The following is a 17,411-nucleotide window of genomic DNA, read 5'->3' on the forward strand; positions in this document are numbered from 1 at the left end:
ATAAATGTTATTTTTTAAGATGTATATATTTCTATTATTTCATGTTCAACCTAGTGTGCACAAATGCTAATTTTGTACCTTTTGAGGGTCCAATGGCTAATAACTAGGGCAGTACCATCAAAGGTACACAAGTGTACCCCCTTAAAGAGGGTACATTTTGGGATCTTTACATATTTATCTAAAATTGTACCAGGGGTTCTTAACTCATTCACTCCCAGCCATTTTCACTGAAGCAACTCCCTTCGCTCCCGGCAGTTTTCCTGGATTTTGACTGATTTTGCAAGTCCCACAGAATATTGTGTCCTATACATGGAATTTACCAAAAGAAAGATTAGCGTCTCTTCTTTCACCAGGAAAAAAAAGTATATTTCTATCTGTTTCCATTTTGCAGCAATTAGTATTAGAATATAGCGAAGTTTCATCATTTTTCACAAATCTGTTTAGAACTGTGGGTAAATGAGCTTTCTCCTTTTTTAACATGGCCCTGGTTGATCTCGTTTTGTCTGCTGCTACCTGCTGGCCGTTTTTGTAATAACTACCATTTCTTCAAACGTTCTCTGCAGTTGAGAGGCTGCATCAAAGCCTTCTGTATGCGGGACATTTAAAACGTTTAAAATTTTGGAGCAAATTTACCTTGGAGAACCAACTTTTCCTGTCAAAAGTGGCCTGGGGCCCATTCAGAAATTATGATTTATGCTGATTTATTATTGTTGGTATTTAATAACTAAGTTAAATCTAGTTAAGGTTTATCAAATAATTATCAAATAACATGATATAATGTGGTCATCAATGACATTTATTTATGTGTAAACACTGACACCCAAGATGCCCAACAAGCAAAGAATTCTGGAATTCTGAGCTTCGTCTCAAGTCAAGCTTTTACCACAAGACTAAGTTATTTTCCCTAATCAAAAATATGTTTTGAAATGACAAATACAATTATGAGGTGATAAAAAAAAGGTGATAACATTTTTTGAATGTCAGAACAAGAGAGATATTTAAATGTTTTACATTATTTTTTTTCAATAAAAAAACAGTCCGTGCTTGTGTGACGTATGGTGGAAGTGACGTCAAAGTTAAGCAGGGTTTGGCTAATTACTGCCGCCTAAAAGCTTGACAAGCTTCTAAATTATCTTAAAAACGCACTTCTCCGTTTTTATGTGGATGTGGGTTTTTTTAAACAAATGGGGCAGTGTGGACAGATTTTTTTTTCTACACGGGGAGGGGGGAAACATTTGGTTTTATGTGTACAAAACCTTAAATGAAAGCTGCCTGTGTGCGGCCTTTGCGGCACACAGTTTAAAAAAATATATATACTTTGCAGCCCACTAGATGGCGCTTGCGGCCCATGGCCCACAGAGAGAATTTGGCCAACTCAGGGTAACGAGATGGCGTCCATATGTCATGTGACCAACAGTTGATTGGTCATGCTGTGATTTGTCAACTGCTGGTCACATGACAAAGAACGCCATCGAGATGGCTCTGATGGCCCAATGTTTAGGAATCACTGCCCTAAGGTACATATTTGCCTACAAAGGTACAAATTAGTCCTAAAATGTACCCTCTTAAAGGGGTACAATATTTGTACCCATTAGGGTACTTCCCCAGTGATGAGCCATTGAACCCTAAAAGGTACAAAATTAACACCTTTTTTCTGACAGTGTACAATAAACATAACAATGTTTTACAACAACACTGAACCATATTTTATAATTTAATATGTACTAGTGGATGATTTCTTTTTTTTAAGTGATTGTGGTAAACAAAAAAAAACAAAAAATTGCGAGCACACACCGCTCGCCGGGTTGTTACCATTCAATTGAATGAGAGCTGCAGCCAGCCGCAAACCAGAGCCTCGTCGCTCCACCGGCCCACGGTTATGACTCCCGCCTCAGGGATGGCGGCTTTGGTGGAGGACTTCGGATGTCGGAGAGTAAGGACGACACGCTGTTGCCTTGGAGACGCGGCCAAAGGAATGAAACTCAGCTCTCCATTCAGAATGAATGAGCGCTCGCGACGGGCATCGTGTGCCGGTCTCGAAATTATGATCACAATATTACAATCATAGTGGTCCATATGGAATTGTATTTGTAATTATTGTCGATTCCAAACTTATGTCACAGTCTGAGTCAGTGAAATTTCCCTTTCTATTTAAAAGCATTGGACTTTGGATCATTGTAATTTGATTTGTGAATATTATTTTGATTTCAAAATGTGATGAAATGTGCAGCTATTAAAACAATCTGCCTTGTTTGTAGGATAGTCACAGGCAAAAGCAATACAATATGCCATTTGTTTTCAACATATAAAGGAACCATTTGCATTGCGTGTTGGGGATATATCAGAAATACCCGGATGTTCAGAATTGTCAATATGTAAAAGCTTCTGTGCATTTGATGGGATGTATTTTACGATGTTGCCACATCATGTAACGGCAATTCATAATTTGAATCACAGCAAAAAGAGTAGCATAGACTTGTCACTCGTGAAATGTTATGGCAGAACCGCATACACTGCGAGTGTGAAAGCTTGGACAGTTCAGCACCCCCATCCCGCCGCACGCCTGTTGTATTGGAAATGTAATGGAGGCCGTCCAGTTACGTGCCGGTCGGGTCTAGTGGAAAAGTGGCTTTAATTTACCATAGGTAGACTCCTTTATACATCATGAACAGTGGAAACAAGATTCAAATAAGCACAATTTTGAGCATTTATGATTAACGCTGTAAATACTTTTGTACCTGAATGTGTTATTGTTTTGCGTGTCTGTTTTAAAATCAATGTGCAAATTCTAAAGGAAAACAATTGCTTTACTTCAGTTTGGAATAAGGCTGCAAAATAATAACCTTGCAAAACAAATTATCGCAGTATTTGTGAGTTCACAAACGGCCAAGAATACATCTTGTACCGATACCCGTTGATTTTCACTGATCCGAACCACCGGTGATTCAGACCAATCACAAAGCGACATTGTGTTTGGGGCATGATATGCAGCTGGGACGAAACCAGGAAGAGCCAACGCCTGGGGGAAACAAATAAACCTAACTTAGACGAATGGACGCTGCAATGAATTCTGTTCTTGCAGAATTACTCACTGTTTCGTTATTGAATGAGGAACAGCGAGAGGCTCTTCATGGACTTTTAGCTGGTAAAGATGTTCAAGCCCAGCCCCCTCCCCCCACGACGTGAACAAACATGACATTTTCATCCGTGGTCATGATTGGTCAAAACAAACGTGCACTAAATGCCGCATCGTCCAATCAGCTCGAAGTATTGTACAGAATGTCCCGCCTTTTACGAGCAAACCACCGCGGGCAGTCCCAGATTGATAATGTTGAGAACTCCCTTGAGTGAATCACAATATCAATCTGGCTATTGCCAGGTTAGCAAAATAACAAAATGTGGGAAAAGTGAAGCTCTGTGAAAACTTTGCAGATGTATATGAATATAATTTTAATTTGAGAAATGCAAGGAAAAGTAAATGCACATTGTGGGTTTTAAATGTTTTTGTTGTTGTTATATGCTACATGCATCATTCATGTATAACGTTTACTTTTACTGATAGGTACGATAGGTACTAAGATAGGTAGGTACCTTGTTTGCACGATAGTGCTCTTTAACACGGGGCTTGAGGCCTATGTGCAGGTAAAGCTGGTCTTTTTGGTTGTAGCGCGTCCATACCACTTCTTCAAATCGGTTAGGCTTTGTGTGGATGAATTTGGTGTCCTGGGGTACAGGCTGATTAGGGTCCCTGGAAAAGAGCATAAAAAACAAAATGTAACTTTTTCATGAACAGGGAATCGCTTAAACGAAATGGGGGGAAAAAATAATAAGATATTAAATAAATCATGATTCTGTTCAGTTTTATTGTTTGCCCAACAAATTAATTATAGCAACTAGTTCAAATGTTTCTGCAAAGGTTTTTTTTTTTATTGTTTTTAAGTCTTATCCACACTGTACCATGGTTTTGAGAGGGCAAATAAAATAGTTATTAAAATTTAGTAATGTTTGAACTTCTCTTTTATACCTTTCACAAGTAACATTAGTTATGAATGTCTGTATGTCCCTCTGTCTGATCTCCATAAAGTGTTGCCTAATCTCCATAAAATGTTGGCTACAGGAACAGTCTTAAAACAGCTTCCTTATGCAATTCAAATGCACTTAAATCTATCTACCCATCTATCTAGTGATGCAGCATAGTGCACAAGTGTTTAGAATGTCTCCCTCACAGTTCTTGAACTTTGGTTAATCATACCAGAGTGCTGTGGGAACCCAAGCGCAAACCAAAGGGAATTCTATTTCCTCGGCATGGTGAACTATATGGGGAAGTTCAGCCCAAATCTCAGCAACATCGCACTCAGGCAGCTCATTCACAAAGACTATTCATGGGGCTGGCTCCCACAGCACCAACAAGCTTTTGAAAATCTCAAGTCATGTCTATCCAGCTTACCTGTCCTGTCATATTTTGATGTGAAGAACCCACTGACACTGACGTGACACATTTCGTTATGGATTAGGTGCAGTATGTTTACAAGATGGAAAGCCTGTCACATACGCATCTTGCACTTTGTCAGATACAGAAACCTGCTATGCGCCAATAGAAAAAGAACTCCTTCCAGTTGGAACTATTGAGGACATGTTTTTTTAATGACTGAGAACAGGAATCTTTTTAAGTCTATTACTACATATTTACAGAACAGTCTGAAAATGAATATTCACTGTTTTTGATCACAATAGTAAATAAACTATTGACCGAAGTTGTTTATAAACTTGAGAAAATACTGCTGAATACAGTACGGAGTTGGAAAAAATTCACTATTGAACTACTAACTATGTGAATGAACAATTTTGTTTTTATTATTTTGTTTTCAATGTTTAAGTTTTTGGAGACCTTCGCCTTTTGGCTCAGCTCCTTCTTTACCACCACAGACCGATACAGAGCCCGCAACACTGCAGACGCTGCACCGATCCGCCTATCGATCTCCTGCTCCCTCCTGCCCTCACTCGTGAACAAGACCCCAAGATACTTGAACTGCTCCATTTGGGTCAGGATCTCCTCCCCGACCCGGAGAGAACATGCCACCCTTTTCCGACTGAGGACCATGGTCTCGAATTTGGAGGTGCTGATCCTCATCCCAACCGCTTCACACTCGGCTGCGAACCGCTCCAATGAGAGTTGGAGATCACGACTTGATGAAGCCAACAGTACCACATCATCTGCAAAAAGTAGAGATGCTATACTGAGGCCATCAAACCGGACCCCCTCAACGCTTCGGCTGCGCCTAGAACTTCTGTCCATAAAAGCTATGAACAGAATTGGTGACAAAGGGCAGCCTTGGCGGAGTCCAACCCTCACTGGGAAAAAATCCAACTTACTGCCAGCATGGCGGACCAAACTCTGACATAGGTTGTACAGGGGCCGAACAGCCCATATCAGGGGGCTCGGTACCCCGTACTCCTGAAGCACCCCCACAGGATTCCCCGAGGGACACGGTCAAACGCCTTCTCCAAATCCACAAAACACATGTAGACCGGTTAGGTGAACTCCCATTAACCCTAGAGGACTCTGCCGAGGGTGTAGAGATGGTCCGCTGTTCCATGGCCGTGACGAAAACCACACTGCTCCTCCTGAATCCGAGATTCGACTTCCCGACGGACACTCCTCTCTTCACCTAAACCGAATACTTCAGAATCCCGATCGTCGTGAAGTTGTCAGGAGACCCAAGGAGTGATCAAAGAAAAGAGAGAAAAGCGAAATCCAGCACCGACCAGACACCACCTACTACACACAGGGTTACACACCAGATTATTTCACCAACCCCAGAAGCATATAAATTCCAACAAATTAGAGACCTCGAGAGACCAAAGGAAAGACTTAAGAAAGGAGGGAACGATAGATGAAGCAGAGTGAGATCCACATACATCAGCCTCCACCGATTCAGCGACCAGAGAAAGAAGCAGATTGGGTTTGAATTTTGTTAGATGCTGGTGGGGTGGATCTGGCATGCATAAAAATCCTCCACCAAAGGGGGGAGTCGTCCAGGACACGGCAAGCACAACCCCCCAGGGCCCCCCAGTCCTCGGCAGCGCCAGGGCACAACCCCCGGGCCCCGCGGGGGCCACCGGCCGGAGAGCAAACCCAGGAGCCCGGAGTGCTTCCCACCCCAACAGGGCCTGCGCCCCCAGCCCAACGCAGCAGAACGGGGCACGGCAGGCCCACCAGGCATCCCACTTCCATACCTCCAGAGGTATATCATCAGGACCAAGTGCCTTTCCACTCTTCATCCTCTTCAATACCCTTCTCACTTCATCCCTACTAATTTTTGCTACTTTCTGGTCCACAACAGTCACGTCTTCTACTCTTCGTTCTGTCTCATTTTCCTCATTCATCAACTCTTCAAAATACTCTTTCCATCTTCCTAATCACACTACTGGCATCTGTCAACACACTTCCATCCCTATCCTTTATTACCCTAACCTGCTACATGTCCTTCCCATCTCTGTCTCTGCCTTGCCAACCTGTATAGATCAGTCTCTCCCTCCTTAGTGTCCAACCTAGCATACGAGTCATGGTAAGCCCCTTGCCTTTGCCACTTCTACTTTTACCCTGTACTCCTGTCTACTTTCTTCAGTCCTCTCAGTGTCCCACTTCTTCTGAGCTAACCTCTTTCTCTGGATCCACTTCCGCACCTCCCCATTCCACCACCAAGTCTCCTCATCTCCTTGCCTTCCAGATGACACACCAATGACTGTCCTACCTGTCTCCCTGATCACATTTGCTGTAGTTGTCCAGCCACCTGGAAGCACCTCCTGACCATCCGGAGCCTTTCTCAACTCCTTCCTGAAAGTCATACCACACTCTTCCTTTTTCAGCTTTCACCATTTCTTCCTCTGCTCTGCCTTTGCCGTCTGTGTCTTTCTCACCACCAGTCATCCTACACACTACCATCCTATGCTGTCTGGCTACACTCTCACCTACCACGACTTTGCAGTCGCTGATCTCCTTCAGATTACACCGTCTACACAAGATGTAGTCTACCTGTGTACTCCTACCTCCACTCTTGTAGGTCACCCTGCTTCTTCTGGAAGAAAGTATTCATGACAGCAATTTCCATTCTTTTTGCAAAGTCAACCACCATATGTCCTTCTGTCTTCCTCTCCTGGATACCAGATTTGCCCATCACCTCCTCATCACCTCCATTTTCTGCATCAACATGTCAATTGAAGTCTGCACCAAAGACAACTCTCTCACTTCTAGGGATGCTGTGCATTATTTCATCAAGGTCCAACCAAAAGTTATCCTTCTCCTCCAGCTCACATCCTGCCTGTGGCGCATACCCACTAACAAAATTGATCATCACAGCTTCGATTCTTAGCTTCAGGCTCATCACTCTATGTGACACTCTTTTTACCTCCAGGACGTTCCTAGCAAACTCCTCTTTCACGATAACTCCTACTCTATTTATCTTCCTATCCACCTATGTCCACCTTCCTCCTCTGCATCATGTCAACCAGCTCTCTATCTTTTCCTGTCATAGTTCCAACATTCAAAGTCCCTACTCTCAGTCCTAGACTCTGGTGTTCCTCTTCTCTTTCTTCCTACAAACACACCTTCATCCTCTCCTTCTTCGACCAACAGTAGTCCAGTTTCTACCGGCGCCCTGCAGGTCAACAGCACCGATGGCGGTCGTTGTTAACCCGGGCCTCGACCGATCCAGTATGGAAGTCATATATTTGATTTGTATGTTTAATTTGGCCAAAGTTTTACGTCGGATGCCCTTCCTGACACAACCCACTGTATTTCAGAATCTTTTTTTATTGCCATGTAAGTGAATGAATTTCATATTACTAGGAATTTGTCTTGGTGACTGGTGCAGACATAAGACATAAACGAGTAACATTAAAATGACATAATATAAACATTAAAATAAAGATAAAAAATATATTAAAAAGATCAAACAAATCCTTCTAAGTAATACTTTACATTGACATGAATTTGTAAACTATGTAGTATTTGATTAAACAGACCATAAATGTTAATGTACTTAATGTAGATGAAAAATAAAAAAGTGATAGTGCAGCAGGGTGATTAAATTGCATTTAAAAGTCCAACAACAGAGGAAGAGAAGATGTTTTCATAGCGTGAGGTTCTGGTCCGAATGGACCGTAGCCTTTTGCCTGCGATTTTAGCAGAGTAGCCTGATTAGCCTGGTTGCTGAGGGGAAAAAGAGCGGCTTGTGCCAGGTTTTCACCGCCTTGAGCAGATTGTATAGACACTATAGGCAATATAATGAATAAATATTACCTTTGACATCATGGTCATTTAATTATTTAGGAAATATTAGGTATTGTGCTGGCTATTTTTCTAACGCGGAAGTAAAACGCCTGGTTCAGTAAAATCCAGCATCTCCCCATTTGGTTGCTGCGCCCCTCTCGTCCTAAAAAAACGGCTGCTGCTGCGCACCGCCCACAAAATTCTGGAGTGTTGCGTTCGAGCACACTGATAAATATGGAAATTGGATGGATATTCAATTCTTCAATAAACATTTGAAACAAAACGGCTCCTTTGCCGCAAGAAATCGTAGTGGAGGAGGAGGGGAGTAAAAAAAAAACAATGAGTGGGACGTAAACCCGGGACCTTCTGCTTACAGGGTGGTGCTTGGAGAGCAGAATGATCTAGAATTTCTCATAGAAGGGCGAATGGGGGAAAACACCACTCCGATGTTGTTTTTGGTGAAGAATTAGCATTTTAACATGGCTAAAAGCTCAAAAAAGTTGACTTTTCACATTACTGTTACCCTTTAAATCCAATTCCATATTTCTCAATGTCTAGGCTTCTGTTGACATTCTGCTGTTTCAATTTAATTATAACTGCTTTGATTTTAGTTATAACTGTTTTAACTTACTCAGCAAAGTTTGATGAGTGAAATAATGTTACGGAACGTTTGAAGATTCTTCCTTCCTCTTATCTCACGTAATTAACCATCTGTTCTGGGGGAGAAAATGTGTTAATAGGATTCCTTTATGAGACTGGCCAGCTGCGGGGTGGGGGTGGGGGGCGGGGGGGGGTTACTGTCTTTACATATCAATCGGCCATCTGTTATTGTCTTGAGACTCAGAGGCGCCAATGCGAGAGGGAAGGGGTTTAAGAGCAGAGCAAGGGGAGGGGGCTTGGGGGCAGCAAAGGAAGGAAAACAAGGGGAGGGGCTTTTTGGGATGCTGGAATTATAATAGCGATTGCGGGTGAGAGAGAGAGACACAGACACACGGGGAATCCATGGCGTTTGGTCATAACATGTGTGTTGTCCAGGAATTTCTGTAAAAATAAATCCTTCGAAGGACCTGATTCACCGATCTCCAGTTTGATTTTACGAACACGCGGAAAACTTAAGGATCGTTTTCCATCGCTTCTCAGGACCACGCGCCGGATATGGAGCCTGCTGCACTATCCATGCGCATTCGTCATCCATCCTGATGCCCCATGGATGGGCTAATTTTCTGATGGTGTTGTGTATGTTGCAAAGATGATGTAAAGGGGCAACCAGTGTTTGGCCTTGTTGAATTTAAAGGTACTAGAAAGGATCATGTGGCGAACAAGTTGCCCAACGGCCGTTTGTGGTTTTTCTCAATAGTTCATATGCGTAAGAACCCCCCCCCCCCTTCCTGCTTCTAATATTGTCATGCTAACGTACAAGTTAGCTTTACGAAAACTTTTTTACATTTGTTTTTGCTCTGTAGTAAATATATGTATATTTTTTGTCAGTACATAAACAGCATAACGATTGTCACATTTTCCTATATTTTGTATGTTTTTAGAGCCTCGAAGGTGAGACCCGTGAGGCTTCCGACTCTGAATACGAGCCAACTACGGTTAGATCCCGAGGAAATGTCCGTAGGCAGAGGTGTAAGAGGAGTTTGGCACACCAGAGGTCGAGGGAGACCTAGAACCAGAGGACGAGACGGTTTATTGAACAATTTGTCTCAGGACGACATAGCAAGAATCCAAAATTTCCAGGCCCAGAGGATTGCAAGTGACCGGGTATGTTTAGTATACCTATATGTTATCCTTTCTTACATGTAAGTGTTTGATAATCACATGTACATCTGATTGCAATAAAAGGCAGTTATTGTGATATTACCTGGCCAAGGTGTAATGCTAAAGAGAGCGTACACACATAATGTATTGATGAATGTGATTGCATGAGAGAATTTGACACAATGACATGGCAGTACACATTAGGTTTTTCCACTGGTGAACACAATTAGATACTGATGAACCCATAAATGCTAATTTTGATTTTAGTTTGCCTTACATGATAGGATTCAGAGTCTAAGCCATGAACAATGTCAAGTGCTGCTTGAGCGTGCCTTGACCGTGAGCCCAGTCTGATTTTTGACCTCCTGGACACCTCTAATTCTACTCCAGTAGAACCTCCACACTCACAACCACTGAGCTGGTGTGAATTTAGGAACTGCAGAGAGATGCCCACACTTCTGGAGAGGAAATGCTGTGGACAAGAACCTCAACACTGTGTCGTTGATGCCACATGCCAGACGACTCTGGAATGAGCAGAACAGGACCCCCAAGAGCTTGGAGAAAGCAATAGGCTTCGGTATGCTGCCTATCGCCAATTTGTCGTTTGGAGATTTGGAGTGCTGGGCCCAGGCAATAGAGTTGTCATACCAAGTTGTTGTGTATGGAAAATTCGAGACCATTTCCCTGACCCACATGGTAATTATGTCGGTTTTATTCCATCTAGAGTGTAAACTCAAACATATACTTTTTTTTATTGTGCAATAGATAATACCTCAAAATTTACTGTGAATTATTTTTGTACTATGTGTGTTTTTAATTGTGCAATAGATAATACCTCAATATTTACTGTGGATTATTTTTGGACTATGTGTGCAATAAAAAAGTTTGTTGAAATATCTGTCTAATTACTTTAATATGTGCATTATAGACCTTATTATTTACTCAATTTGATATCAATCTTTCCCAAATTAAAAATACTTGAACATTTTGCCATTTGGGATGAAGCTGAAGCTTTGATGTAGAGTACGTTTTATGACATCTGTACATCACATTTAGGGGTAATATGAAAATATATGCATAAAAAAGAATTAAATGCAAAGTTACTACAGAACTCTATTCAGTGTAAAACCTTTAGAGTGCTATTTACATTTGGTGTTATAATTACTATACATGTAACTGTTCGGAAAGGTCAAGTGGTAGAGGCTGTGGGGGCCTTCTTCATTCAGACGGTTTCCCTGCAGGAAAGAAAATAATGCATTTTAGGAACATATTATGTTTAGTACTTTTTTCAGACCCACATATTCCTAGTTACAACATCATTGATGGATCACTGTGTCTACCCAAAGTAAAATAAATTTAAAAAAATTTATAATAATAATATGGCATAGCATGTCATCTGCATACTGGAAACTTACATAGCCTTCTGCTGACTTGTTGATGCTCTTGCTCCTATGTGTCAAACTCCGGTCCTTGAGGGCGAGAGTCCTGCACGTTTTGGTTATTTCCCTTCTCCAACACAGCTGATATATGATCAGCTCATCAGCAAGCTCTGCATAAGACTGATAACGATCCAGCTCATTGGAATCAGCTTGTGTTGGAAGAGGGAAACTTCCAAAACCTGCATGACTGCAGCCCTCGATGACCGGAGTTTAACACCTATGCCCTAGCTCTTGTATAGTTGAGGTCGGACCACCTGCTAGAGTGCCAAACCATCTTGAATCCTCGGGTCTGAAAGACTTTCTGCAGTGCTTCTCCATAACAACAGAGTTCCTCTGGCAGTGACGCTTATCGCTGGAGACCATGAAGACAATCTTTTTTTGACTCATTCTCCATCATGGTATATGTGCAGTATTGTGCACAAAACCCTGGACTGTCTATCCGAGCATCACCTTTGAACAGATAGGAAAAGAAAAGAGGAACATAGACAAAAAGGCCATGTGCATAAGAGTAATAGTATTTTTTTCTCATAATAGTATAGTGAAAATCACTCACCAAGCAGAACAATTGAGTCCTTGTTTTTCCAGCTCATTGATGAGTCGTCTGGGTCGTCAAGCACTGTGTCATCCATGGAAACCTCCGGTATGTTGTCCAGACATATGCGTTTTTTTAGTGTACCACCAGCCCTGTTGTGCATAAATACAAACAAATGTGTACACCTCAAAACACTTTTAATAGAGCAACCCACACAATCAACATCCAACAGACAACACATCTTCATAAATATCTAGTTTTCCTTCCTGAAGAGTCCCCCCTTCAGCACAAGGCAGTCAGACAGAGTCGTTAAAAAAGTTGTGATAAGGCAGTCGACTATTTGAGCTTAATCCTATTCAGTGTTCTACCCCCCAGGATGTCCTTAGATAATTGTATATTTTAGTGAGTGAGTATTGGGGAATGGAGTGGAACTTTTCACAATTTAATTATGCTAGAGCTTGTCTAAATTTTCAGTGTGGGGAAAAATTTAATGTATACAAACCGCAGACAAATAGGAGGGACATAATCTTGATCTAGACTGTCATCAGAGTCTGAGTCAAACTCCTTAGTCTCATTTTCTTCAGAGGTGGACACGATCTGCGATTCCTCATCTGGAGTCGAGGGCTCATCCTCGCCATCATCCAATTCTATTCTGTGTAACACAAGATTGTCAATTCCAAGTCAATTATTCCTCCAAACAGGCATGTTATAATTATACCTACGTAGTATTCTGAAGACTGTTAAATTCTTCTACATTAACGTCTTCTTGTTCTTCTCTGGAAGTTGGGGGACTACAACATTGACAGCAATAAACATTAAAAAAAAAAGTGACAATACTACCATTATAGTATAAAATGACGAAAATTTACATAATAAAAAAAAAAAGAGTACTGTAGTGTAAGTATTACCCTGCTTTTTCTTGCTGAAGACAACTTTTCTCTTCACTGCTGCTACTGCCCAACTTCTCTATGCCTTTGACAGAGAAATCTGCACCCCTGCAATGGACTCTATGCACAAATAGCCGTAAAGTATTTCCGGGAAAATCTCATAACGCAACGCCTTTTCCGGTAATGCCATCGGCGTTTGTTTTCCTTCAGAGAACCTCGACCAGTTGTCAGCGTTTTGGAGTATTTTTTCATCCTTTTTTTTTTTTATGAGTGTGGTTGTGTGCATTTGTCAGGGCATCGAAGAAGAGGAGAGATGACATTACGCCGAGTGATCACTGCTGTGTGCCCACATAGACAGGTTATAACTCTGCCTTGTTTTTTTTTCTTATGCTGATCACCGGAGACAGTTTGTTGTAACTTGTTAACATTCGCAGGGATAACTGGTTGTCGACCACACATTTGTTAACAACAGAGCTGTATTTTGAAGTTTAAACTTTGATGTGTGGTTACGCTGTTTACGAAATTATTTAGTGTTTCTGCCTTTCTGGCGTTTTGACTTTTCATGTGTCTGTGTGTATTTTATCCATATGCTGCCATTTTATTGTATTCAAAAACATGAAAATATTTATATGAGTCATTCTTGCACCGCTGACAACGCTGTCAAATTTCCAAAGCAACCACTTTTCAGCAAGGCATTAAGAAAAATGTCAACAAGTGCTGACGTAAAAAGAGGTAGAGGCATTACATCTGTTTCAAAATATTGACGAGGCAGAGATCGTCGGATCCCGTCGAGGAAGAGGAGAAGACTTGGATGAAGAGGAGGCTACAGACCACAGAGTTGTTGTTGTTGGCCGGTTGATTTATTGAACATATTAGCACATTACAAAATACAAGTTGAAGTTAAAATAAAAATTTGAAGAAAGAAAATAATTAATCAATGTCATAATTTACATGTTCAAAAGGAGTAGGAAGCACAATAACTTACATGTATACTTATCCAATAACGTATTATTAAAATAAAAAATAAAAACAAAAAATAAAAAAGGAAAATGAACAAGTTATGAACAGTTAGCTGGCAGGTTCCATCTGAAAGATCCAACACCTCAACCTTATCATCTGACTGGTAGGGGGGAGGGGGGTACTGTGTGGACTCCAGTAGTCCCGGGAGATGAGCTACAATACATAATTTACATTCACATTAAAAAAATGTAATAAACAAAATAGCTTTAGTAGCTACTCAAACGGCTTGTATTTACATGTAATAATAATGTTAAGCAATGACATCATTACCAGAGCTGTTAACCGTTAAAATTACGGCTCTGGGTGATCTAATCAGTAGTTTTAAAATTCTGATAGGCATAGTGTTAAAGCAAGGAGCGATTTAAGCTTAGAGTTTTACATCACATCAACAACTGCGCTTCGCTGAAGTCTCCCCGCACTGGAGGGTTGTGTACACTCATATGTCAAATGGGAAAGTGATTTGTGTCCATTGGATAAAATATTGTCAATCAATCAATCTTCATTTATAAAGCACTTTTATTACCAACAATGCAACACAATGTGCTAAGCAGCATTAAAATCATTTCCTCACAACGACCAACCCCCCCCCATTCAGATCTTTTGACATTATACTTACTTACTTATAGTTTTGGTCGACATCTGGACCAGAGTCTGCTTATATGTGAACCCTGGCCTCGCCCTATGTTTTACTGCTGTATTGTAGACATGGGATTTAGCATGATGGGGGAGGATAACTATGTTTCGTAAAGCCTTATACTAGCTATACGTTACCCCCTTTCTCGGACTTGGTATCTGTCCGTTTGTGTGTATATATGCAATAACCCAGTACCATTCATTTTCTTACGCAAACTACTCACCTGTCCGACAGGGACTCCTGTACTATTGTGGATGCAGGAAGTTGTGGTCTCACCCACCGAGTTTGCGGTAATGGGGTGGACGTGACATTGTCATAACTGCAACAACATGGGCAGGAAGATGTATTTACACACAACCTGCATGAGAATATTTTGTTTTCGCTATAAATGATTTATTTTAAAAAGATTAACAATTTACTTTTTACACTACTCCACTGTTCATATATAAGCTACAGGACATAGGCTACATGCAAAACATTCGCTGTGTAAGTAGGAAAAGTTAGCATCATTAAACAAAGCGTTGAGCTGCATTGACACTGGTGTCATTTTACTACTTTACATGTTTAACAAGCTTCATAAAGTATAGTTCTTATTTAAAAAGTAAACTGAAGTTACCTGTCCAACAGAAACTTAGCGACCAAAGCATTCAGACCTCTCTGCTGCTTTAGTGCACACCATCGATGAAAAGACTCGCCCAAAATGACTTTTGTTTGGCTCCGCTCTTTCAGTCCTTGTCTCCTCCGTTCAGCAACCTCAAAAACAGTCTTTCTTTTATGGCTCGGTGGTCCTATATTCTTCTCTGCCATTGTTGGTTAACTTTGAACACACACGCGAGGAGCTAGCTAGAGTGGGAAGAAGCTACACCGCTGCTGCTGCTGCCGCCGCCACCGCACTAGTAAACACTGTTACGTCAGAGGCCAGGGTTTTTTTCTTCTTCTTTTTTTTCTTCCTCGAGAGCTCAGTATTGTTTATTCGGTAATTTAACCGATTCGACATGTCATCATCATTATTCTCTCTCATTTTTATTTTTATTTTTTATTTTGTATGTGCGTGAGTATGTATGTGCGTGTGTGTGAGTGTGTACTCATTAGTTCACCTAAAACCTATTAAAAATCCCATACCGTTCACCTAAACCGAATACTTCAGAATCCAGCTAGAGTCGTGAGGTTGTCAGGAGACCCGAGGAAGGATCAAAGAAAAGAAAGGAAAGTGAAATCCAGCACCGACCAGACATCACCTACTACCCACCGGGTTACCAACCAGAGTCTTTCACCAACCCCAGAAACATCAATCTAACATTCCCCGCCACGTCCACAGTTTATGAATAATATTTTTTTGGGGTGGGGGGGCATAAGTAAAGTCAGGTTGATAAAGCAATTTTAAAGTCGTTGGACAATTTTTTTTTTTGTAAAATCCTTTAGATGATTTTGCTGCGTTTGTGTTGCATTTGTGCTATTACTGTTTTGCACTTATTATAAATTATTTATTAGGTCATCCAGAGTTCCATCTATTGAGAAACTGACCCGAAATGGGTCCATTTGTTTGTGCTACGTTTGCAGTTAAAATTTCAGTTTGTGCCGCAACGATTTTATAGATATTAAACATTTTAGTTTCATGTGATAACGTCATCCAGCCCCCCGTTTAATTCCGATTGGAGCCGAAAAGGTGTCAATCATTTGTGCTGCATTAGTGCTGGTTTGTGCTGTTAAAATTTTCGTTTGTGCTGCGACGGTTTTATAGTAGTTTTATAGTAATAACATGTTTCTGCATACTCTTCAAGATCCTGGAATGCCACCAGTTACAGGACGAACTTCAGGTAAACTTTACTAAACTTGACTAAATTTAACTCTCTTGTAGCTTTTTTAATATGTGTTAATCATTGCTTTGTATAAAACACAGCATGTGGGTAGATCTTTGTGTTATCTGATGCTGCTTTCACTCCACTTCCCAGGTCATCATACATCTCCCAGGTGCATGCAGCCCTCCTGCAATATGCCACATAATGACCAAGGGAATCCTGGGTCAAGCCTCTTTGAAATGCGATTACTGCTCTCAAAGTGAAGGTCTTCTCTTGAAGCACCAGACTGGATGGCAATTCAAGCAAGGCAACTTGTGCACAAGTGCTCCCATGGTCAGTGTTAATCTACACAATCTCTCCCAGACTGTAGCTGTGGGAAACATTCCCTCAACATAGAGCTTTTTCCGTACTGTCTTGCTGTTTAAATGTGTCAGGACAGATGGATTTTGGATTGGCCTGAGTCAGGTAGAGTCAGGAAGGTTGAGTCCTTTTTTAGCTGCGACCTGAAGATGAGCCATGCCATAGGTCTGCAGTGTATCAATTTTGGTACACACAAGTGGAACATTACAAGTGTGCTTAAACTGCAGTACTGTGAGTAACATTGTTTCTTTAAATAAACACTTGGAAGGTTCCTCATGGCTCTCTCAATCACAGTCGAGATGTGGCAATGTGCATTAATTTGGAGAGCAATGTTTACATAGCAATTGACCATTTGTTATTGTCTTGTGACTCAGAGGGCAGAGCAAGTGGAGTGGGCTTGGGGGCAGCAAAGCAGGAAGAGGAAGGGGAGGGGCTTTTTGAGATACTGAAAGTATAATGGCGGCTGCAAGTGGGAGGAGCTGGACAGACGCATGGGCAGATAATGGCGTTTGGCCACACATGTGCTTCTGTCCAGAAATTTCTGAATAAATAAAACCTTCGAAGGAAATGTTCACCGATCTCAACTCTGATTCTGAAAACAACTTTACGAACACGCGGAAAACTTCACTAGACTGTGTGTCTTTCCTGTGTTGATCACAGTGCTCTTAGCCACTTGTGTCTTGCCCAGGTGTGTCTTGTTGTGTCAA

At 41.3% G+C, this 17,411-nt stretch overlaps 1 protein-coding gene and 1 long non-coding RNA gene across 5 annotated transcripts in view; one reads left to right on the top strand and one right to left on the bottom strand.

Annotated features, from left to right (window-relative positions):
* nlgn1 (neuroligin 1) overlaps positions 1 to 17,411 on the bottom strand; it is a 230,978-nt gene that overhangs the window by 42,846 nt on the left and 170,721 nt on the right. For all 4 annotated transcript variants that reach the window (XM_086088428.1, XM_086088430.1, XM_086088429.1 and 1 more), the window contains one exon: positions 3,592 to 3,748. In XM_086088428.1, coding sequence (XP_085944554.1) covers positions 3,592 to 3,748 — 157 coding nt within the window. The remainder of the gene's footprint in view (positions 1 to 3,591; positions 3,749 to 17,411) is intronic.
* LOC147165141 (uncharacterized) lies at positions 9,263 to 10,921 on the top strand. Its single transcript, XR_015096433.1, has 3 exons — positions 9,263 to 9,566; positions 9,814 to 10,036; positions 10,424 to 10,921. It is a non-coding gene; the product is annotated as an uncharacterized LOC147165141 (long non-coding RNA).

The sequence above is a fragment of the Leptonotus elevatus genome, chromosome 11 (assembly GCF_054856555.1).
Source record: "Leptonotus elevatus isolate MCC_2025b chromosome 11, RoL_Lele_1.0, whole genome shotgun sequence".
NCBI lineage: Eukaryota > Metazoa > Chordata > Actinopteri > Syngnathiformes > Syngnathidae > Leptonotus > Leptonotus elevatus.